We start from the raw sequence: 7,660 nt of genomic DNA, 5'->3' as shown, positions 1-7,660 counted from the left end.
TGTACCTGTCACCGGCACCACCACCACCACCACCACCACCACGACAGCGCACTCGATGTCTTACTCTCACGAGAGAGAGAGAGAACAAAACGGGTACATGGCAGGTCGTTGGCTGGCTGACCGGGCATGACATTAATTTATCCCCCTTAAACCCCGTTACCCCTTACCAAACAGGAGGGGGGGGGGGGGGGGAACGCTTTTCGTGTCCGTGTCCGTTGCCTCCGGTTTTTTAACGGCACGGTACGGGCATTTTTGAATAATAACAACGACGATGACGACGAAGACTTTTGGTCTCCTACTCCCCCGGGAAAATGAGATTTTATTTCGAGATTCCGTGGAGTTTCCGTCCCCAGGGGGGAGGGGGAGGAAATTGCGAATAGTATACACTAGCACATACACCTGTAAGACACATCTCTCTCTCTTTCTCTTTCCGGGGAATCTTTCTCTGGAGCAAGAGCTTTTTGAGCTTCTTTTGATTTCGCTTCAACGTTTAGTACATCAACAACAAACAAACAAACACACACACACACACATATGCATATTTTGTGGGTATCCTTTTTTAATCCATTTTTTGTTCGTGTCTCCTGTGGTAATACTAGTTACAATAATTATAGATACTTCCTTCTCCTTCTCCTTCTCTCTCTCTTTCTCTTTCTCTCTCTCTCGCGCTCCCTCTCTCTCTCTCTGTTTCGCACTCCTTCCTAGGGCTTAGGAAAATGGGACCAAAATGGCGTCGACAAACACCAAATCGTGCGTGTAGTAGAGCCGTTATTCGGGGGCCGCGATTGTGTCGTGTTCGTTGTGTGTGAAATCAATAGTACGAAATCTTCAACAGGTGATCACTACCGGTGTTGGTGTTGTTGGTGGTGGTGTTGGTGGTAGTGTATGGTGCTGGTGACTGGCTTTAGCGCCCGTCTAGTAGAAGAACTGCTTCCAGGCGTCGTGCTTCTTGTGCGCTCCCGGCCAGTAACGGTGCCCACCACCGTACCCACCACCCTCACCGTGCTGCTCACCGTGCTGATGGTGATGGTAATGGTCGTGACCGCCCTGGTCGTGACCACCGTGCGCGTGGAACTCCACACCGTGGTACTTGTTGTAGGCGTACGCCTTGGCCGTGGTCGGATAGGACTGCGTCGAGTACATGTGCGAGGTCGGTGTTTCGTAGCCGACGGACGTCCCGGGGACGGATGGTGTATACTTATGCACGGTCGTCGGTGCCGCCGTCGGTGTGTACGGAAGCGAGGGCGTAAACGTACCACCGTACCCGGTGGACGAAGTCGTCGGTAGCAGCGTCGGTTCACCGGCGTACGTCGACAGCCCTTCGACACCGAACTTGGGCTGGATCGGACCAGTGAACCCGGCACCCGCCGGCTGCACATCACACACCGTACCGGCAACGAGCGTACTGAGCGGTGCCGAGAAGATCCGGAAGTTAACGTCACTGTAGTCGAGCTCGGCAATCAGAAACACGGGCATCCGATCCGAGATAACCCACACCTGCTCCTCATCGTCGATCTTAACGTCGGCCGGAAACACGAGCTCCACATCATCCCGATCCACCAGCCCATGGTACTCCGGGCTGTACGGTAGCGACGAGTGCCAGCAACCGACCGCATTCTGGTCGATCAAATTGAACAGCTGCAGCCCGCTTTCGCTCATGACGCGCGACGTCGTATGCGCGTTCGGTCCGCGCTCCTTCAGATACTGGAACTCATGGAAGCTCTCCTCCACCTTCTCCTCATCACGCAGCACCCGCGTCGACACGGTAAACTCCCGGTGGCTGGCCAGTGGCGAAAAGTAAAGCGTCCGGTAACCGTCCGGTTGCAGTGGCGTCAGCGACATCCCGAAGATGCCCTCCTCACCCCACTGGAAGTTAAGACCGGCGACATTAAAATCACCCCGCAGCGGATCGGGGAAGAAGAAGCTGTGGGCGAAGCGCCACGAGCGGTTCTGCTCGAACGAGTACACGATCAGCCCGTACCCGAGCTCGTCCGACATGTACGCGAACGTATCCTCGCAGCTGCGTCCCATATCGATCGCAATGTTCGCGATGAACGTGTTCGGATTCGTATCCTCCGGACGCAGCTCGTACCGCCGGAGCCGCCGGTTCGTCTTCAGGTCCCAGATGTTAAGGGCGTACGGGCAGAGCTGCTGGGTCGTGTTGCCAATGCCGACGGTACCGGTATCGAGGGCCCACAGCCGTCCGCACTTGTCCGCCTTCAGCCGGTACACCGTCGACAGCCCGTTGGCGCAATCGCCGGCCACATTCGAGGACCAGTCCGGGTAGGGGATGAGGGCCGGCGAACCGGACGGTGTCTGGTTCATGTCGATGTAGTTGAGCGTCGATGGGATGCCTGGAAATCGGAGAGAAAAAAGAAAGAGAGAGGTCATTTTCGGTCGATTAATCGCCGGTGTCGTCGTCCAGTGGGACTCTCTTCGACGACCCAGCGGCCTTGAACTTGTCGGCGCGTCGGCGGACCAACACCACACCACCACCACACACAATACCGGTTTTGTACGAGGAGCGAGCGAGCGAGCGATCGAGCGATCGAGCGAGCGACGACAGTGACCCCTGGGGTGTGTGTGTTTTGAGGTAGGCCCGGGGCATGGATCGCGAACGACCCCGATGCCGAGACCTCTTTGGACCTTCTCTTCGGACCTCGCAATCGCAACACGTTCGTTCGTTCGTTGGTTTTTTATTTTGCGGAACAACTTTGGGTTGCGTAATCCTCTGCCACGTTGGCGCAGCGCAGCGCAGGCCTTCGATTGGGCCACCACACACACACACACACACACACACACACACACACACATACACGCACACGCACATTCCGTACATTCGCAGACGGAGCGACCGCAAGCGCCGCGCTGACTTCCGCGCCTTAGAACGCGCCTTGTTGCAGTCGCTTTGCGCGCAGAGAGAAACTGAGGGAAAGAGAGAGAGAGAGAGAGAGAGCAAGTGCCGTTGAGGGGGGTTGCTTAATGCCCTCCCTCCACCGCAATAACCCCTCAGTCGAGTCGAGCGGAAAGCGTTCGCGTAACTCGCTCGTTGTCCTAGTTGATCATCCGGCTGCGTCTGCGCGTCGCGTGTGCGAAAGGATGATGACGCCCCCAACCCCCCATCGGGGGAGGGGGTGCGACCAGTCCGAAGGCCAACGATTACGAGAACGTTCACGCGCGCGTCACGTCGAGCACGTCGTCGAGAAGCGAAAGTGGAGGAAGGGGCTCTCACCACCCGTGTATCCTGATCAGGATCAGGATCGCCGTCAAGGCGCCGCCGAAGGATTGCGTCATGTCACGTCACGTCATGATCTTGTCGTGATCGTGATGAAGGGCCGATTGTTGCGACCGAAACAAAAAAAAAAGGGCCGCCGCGCATGTTAATGATCGGTTTACGCAATCAACGGAACGCGACGAAAGTGAAGTTCCCCTCCCCCCCGCCCCTCCCGGGGTCCTGCCTGGTTGCGCTGCTTCTGTGACCTTGAAGAGAGATCGCATCGAGGGTGTCTACCGGGATCGCGAGATCGATCTGTTCCTTTACGGTTTCGATTACCACTTAGCAAGACAGCGAGCCAGCGGGTTGCCCATTACCCGCCTGAGCCGCGTTTCGGCGAATACATCGAACATAACCTCAAAAAAGAGAAAAAAAAACCGGCGGAGAAGGAGAGGGAGGGAGGGAGGGCCTTTCAATTACGCGATACCGTTGAGTGAGCAAATCGAATCAAACAAATCGGCCATTGATGTATCTGCGCGCGTGTGTGTGTGTGTGTGTGCCAGCCACCGCGCAGAATGCAGCGTCAGCGTCAGCGGGTGAAAAACGGAAAACCCTTGGCTCTAGCGCTTTCGGTTGAGGGTTTTTATGGTGCTGGCTGGTGTTGGTTGTTTATGCCGGGCCGCCCGTTTTTTTGGAGAGGGGATTTTTGCTTTTGCTGGAGTTTTCGTTTTCGCGTTCGCGCGGTTCGGTCGATGGAGTGTTACTGCTGCTGGTGGTGATGGTGAAAGGGATGACGATGTGCGCGGTGGCTACGAGCGGGGTCCGGACGATGTTCCAGTTTCGCTGGCATCGGCAGGTCCGGTGTGTCAACGTAGAAAACCGGAAGATGCCACGCGATCGCACGCACGTGTGATGAAATAGCAAAGCGTTTGTGGGATGGGGGATGAGGGGGATGAGGGGGATGAGGGGAAAAAGGGTTTTTTTTTGGATCGCAAGACCGAGGAAATTTTTGTACAAAAGTGACTGTGAACCTACTGACCCGTGGCAAGGGTCAGGTGTGGAGGGGGTTGATTAAGCTTAGCTAAAAGGGTGCCGGGGGTGGATTACGTAGATCTCATCCCTCCCCCTCCGGACGATGACCAGACGCACTTTCCTTTACGCGGAGAGGGGGGGAGGCCAAAGGAAAAGCTCCGAAAACTCGAAATCATAATCATCACGCCCGACGCGGCACCCTGAACACCGCAACCCCCACCCCCCCACCCCCAACTGTGACGTACAAATGAAGCCATCGTTAGTGTGCGCGCGCGCCGAGAGCGTTTGGCGTAATCATCTCCTAACCTCGCGGGGTGGATTTTTCTTTTTTGTCGTGGCCACGTGGGGCGTAACCATGGTAAGCACCCCCAAAAAAAAAACTACACCCCCAACCCCCCCCAAACCGATAACCCATCGGCGTTCGCGTTAGTGGCGTGCCGCATCAGCAGAGCATCTATTGCTGCTGTGTCGAGTCTGCTCAAGTCGGAGGTGAATGAGGGCAAAAAAATAACAACGACACCCCTGCCAATTGCACCCCCGGCCCTAAACTCCTCAGCTTGAATTATCGTTGGCGTTAGCGGTTGCGGAATCGGATTGCGCTGACACGGTCCACGGTTCGATTCGATTTCCATTTTGGGGCGCGCACACTGACCTCTGTGGAGGAGGTGCGCTACATGAGGGAGGTGATGACACCCCTCCCACCCTACTTCCCCTTTTCAGGGTGTTGTTTTCTTCGCGAAATGCACAACACATTTTGTTGCAAAAAAAACAAAAACAAAACCAAAAAAAGAAAAGAGAAAGAGAGAGCGAGGAAGAGAACTCCCGATGAATCCGGTCTGGTTTTCTGGTGGCAGAATCTCAGCAGAGCAGAGCAGTGGGGAACTCTGCTTGCTTCTTCTGACTGTCTTTGAACGTATCATCCACAAGTGAGGATGACGATGATGTCGGTCGTTTGCAAAGTGTCCAATCCCCGCGGACCCGGACCGGAATTTCCGTCCCCACACACGAAAACAGGTTTGTTACGCGCGACTAGAACACAGTGCTGCTGGCCGTGGTGCTGGTGCTGAAGATGCTTCCCCTGCCGCCAACGCTTCGAAACACGTTTGTTGTTTTTTCTGTTTTGGAGTTGGAGTTCTTCCAAGAACTACTCCCCCCCGGATGATTCCCGAGCCCAAAGCGGTTGCGCGGTTTTCTGCACCACTTACCGTCCTTCCATCGTGGCACCGAGACGAACAGCTTGTTCTGCCAGCGCTCGATACCGACCGGGAGCCCGTTGGTCGGTACGTAGTCACCGCTCGCCAGCGCCTGTTGCTTGAGTCGTTGATTGGGGAAGACGAAGTCGAGCTGCTGCCAGCTGTACCGCTCCTGCAGCTTCTGCGTACCGCTGGCGCCCGAGCAGCCGAGCAGCGCCACCAGTAGCGCCACCGCACCGTAACGGTTCATCCTTGTTTTTTTTTTTGGGATTTTTCCCGGGTTCGTGGAGTCACCACACACACACACACTCAAACAGGAACACCACGAAAGTATCTCTCGGGCACACGGGGGCGCACACACACACACACTGGGTACACAATCTGCGCTGGCGGTTGGCGCAGGATTCTCTGCTTGGCGCAGGATTCTGTTGTTGTGAGGAGAGCTGGTGGCTGGCCTGCTTGCTGCTGGCTCTTGCTGCTGCTGTGGCGCACCGACGACGACTGATGGTTGACCAAGCGCTCGCACCGGGGTTATATCAACCAAACCCCCTCCCGCCCTCCCCCTTCCCTCATCCCTTTCTTCCGCCTCGACTTCTGCTTCTGCTTCTGCTGTTGCTTCGTCCACCTACCTCTCGGCACGGCGTGGTGGCTCTCGGTCTTTCGGGTCTCTCTCGCTCTCTCTCGCTCTCTCTCTCACTCACTCACTCTCGCTGGCTCGCTGCCAGCCGGGTGGTGGGTTGCGCTCGTTCACGCGCAGTGATCGCCACCAGCCGTAGCTTACCAGCGAGCGAGTCTCAATCAGTGCCGTGAGCGAGCGAGAGAGAGAGAGAGAGGGTGAGTGAGTGAGATGGATTGTGTAGAGGCAAGAGGGGAAGAGGAGGTTGTGGTGGGCCCCTGGTCGCCAAAACTGTCGTCGGCACTCCGTCCGCACCGCAAAAGCCTCGTGCGCGAAGGCGAAGGAGGAACTGTGCTGTGATCTCCAGCCCCCGGGGGGAGGTACCAGAGGGAGGGGTGGGCTACCGAAACAGGTGCACATTTTGGGGTTGGCTTGGGGGCTGACCAGAGCAGAGAGCCCAGATCTTTCGATGGTATGGCACACACACACACACACACACACACAAGAAAAAAATAAAAACGGGATGAGATGCTAATGGAATGGCAAGTAATGCCTTCACATGATCTTCTACCCCTCACTACCTGCAGTGCGCCTGCGCAGTGCGCAGTGGCTAATGGGCCAAGGGCCATCGCCCTTTGTCCGGACCGGAGTTCTCGACCAAGGCAGAGCCAAACAGACAGGTAGTCCACAGGTAAACGTTGCCCGAACACAGACTGATGCCACCAAATTATGACACCTGATGACCTGATCTGATTGTCTTCCAATGAAGGCCGATGGTCTGAAGACAGCAGACAGCAAATTGTGGTACGCAGAACCAACGCCAAGATGCAAGGCTAGTACCTGATGGCACCGTATCGGTTCAATTCGTTTCGATGTACCTTCAAAAGAGATTGGACATCACATCGCAGTGCCTTGTCTATAGTATAGGTCCAGACTATAGTATAGGTGACAGAAAATGTGACGTGGCCCTTAGAAACAGTTTCTAGTCGTAGCAGCGTACGTTGGTAATAATAGTGGCCAGAAGAACTGAAATAATCATCAAACCATTTGGTTACGTCCCCCCAAACTGTTTAGGATATACAAATTAATAGCAGCTGCTGCATTCAACACTTTAACACACTAACGCCATCAATTGCAACGTTTTTCGAATCCGGTTGGACATTCTTTCAAACATTTCAAACGGTTGAAGCACAGCTTGCAGTGTATCGCTTCTAAATATTGCTATTTGCGTTGCTTTGCTCTGATGAACAGCGACGAGTGCGTCAGCGCGGCCGCGCGGACATCCCCGAAACGTTGGGAAATTCCTCTCTGGCTGCAGAGCGGCGCATCTAAAGAAGAGCATCCTGCCAAGCTTTCTCCTTCAAGCAGGGGTCTGGTGTGTGTCTGGGAATTTCCAGTGTGTTCTGAGTGAGCGCTTGCGAACCCCTTGACCGTACGCCCGGAACTAGTCCGGTCCGGTGTGCCAGGCTGGTGTGCCAGGCTGGTGTGCCAGGCCGTCGGCTTAGTCGGCCAACTGGCCAAGGCTTAGATTGCGCACCACTCCGTTCCGATTTTCCACTCGATTAACCACCTGGCCTGGTCCGAGGTTTCGGCTTTCGGCTTTCG

The 7,660-nt window shown here is 55.6% G+C and overlaps 1 protein-coding gene across 1 annotated transcript; it reads right to left on the bottom strand.

Annotated features, from left to right (window-relative positions):
- Nucleotides 1–552: 552 nt before the first annotated feature.
- LOC125952387 (protein yellow) lies at nucleotides 553–5,927 on the bottom strand. The gene is made up of 2 exons (XM_049681842.1): nucleotides 5,452–5,927; nucleotides 553–2,354 (listed from the first exon to the last, which is right to left on the bottom strand). The coding sequence occupies exons 1-2, from the start codon at nucleotides 5,687–5,689 to the stop codon at nucleotides 916–918; spliced, it is 1,677 nt and encodes a 558-aa protein (XP_049537799.1). The 5' UTR covers nucleotides 5,690–5,927; the 3' UTR covers nucleotides 553–915.
- Between the last annotated feature and the right edge of the window lie 1,733 nt (nucleotides 5,928–7,660).

Source organism: Anopheles darlingi, chromosome X (assembly GCF_943734745.1).
Source record: "Anopheles darlingi chromosome X, idAnoDarlMG_H_01, whole genome shotgun sequence".
Taxonomy (NCBI): Eukaryota; Metazoa; Arthropoda; class Insecta; order Diptera; family Culicidae; genus Anopheles; species Anopheles darlingi.
The sequence above is the reverse complement of the archived record's forward strand: the minus strand, read 5'-3'. Positions and strand labels throughout refer to the sequence as shown.

Excerpts from the sequence above, each read along its gene's own strand:
- LOC125952387 (XM_049681842.1), bottom strand. The coding sequence starts at position 5,689 with ATGAACCGTTACGGTGCGGTGGCGCTACTGGTGGCGCTGCTCGGCTGC. Across the intron at positions 2,355-5,451 it reads GGTGCCACGATGGAAGGACG|GCATCCCATCGACGCTCAAC; the intron begins GTAAGTGGTGCA and ends TCCGATTTCCAG.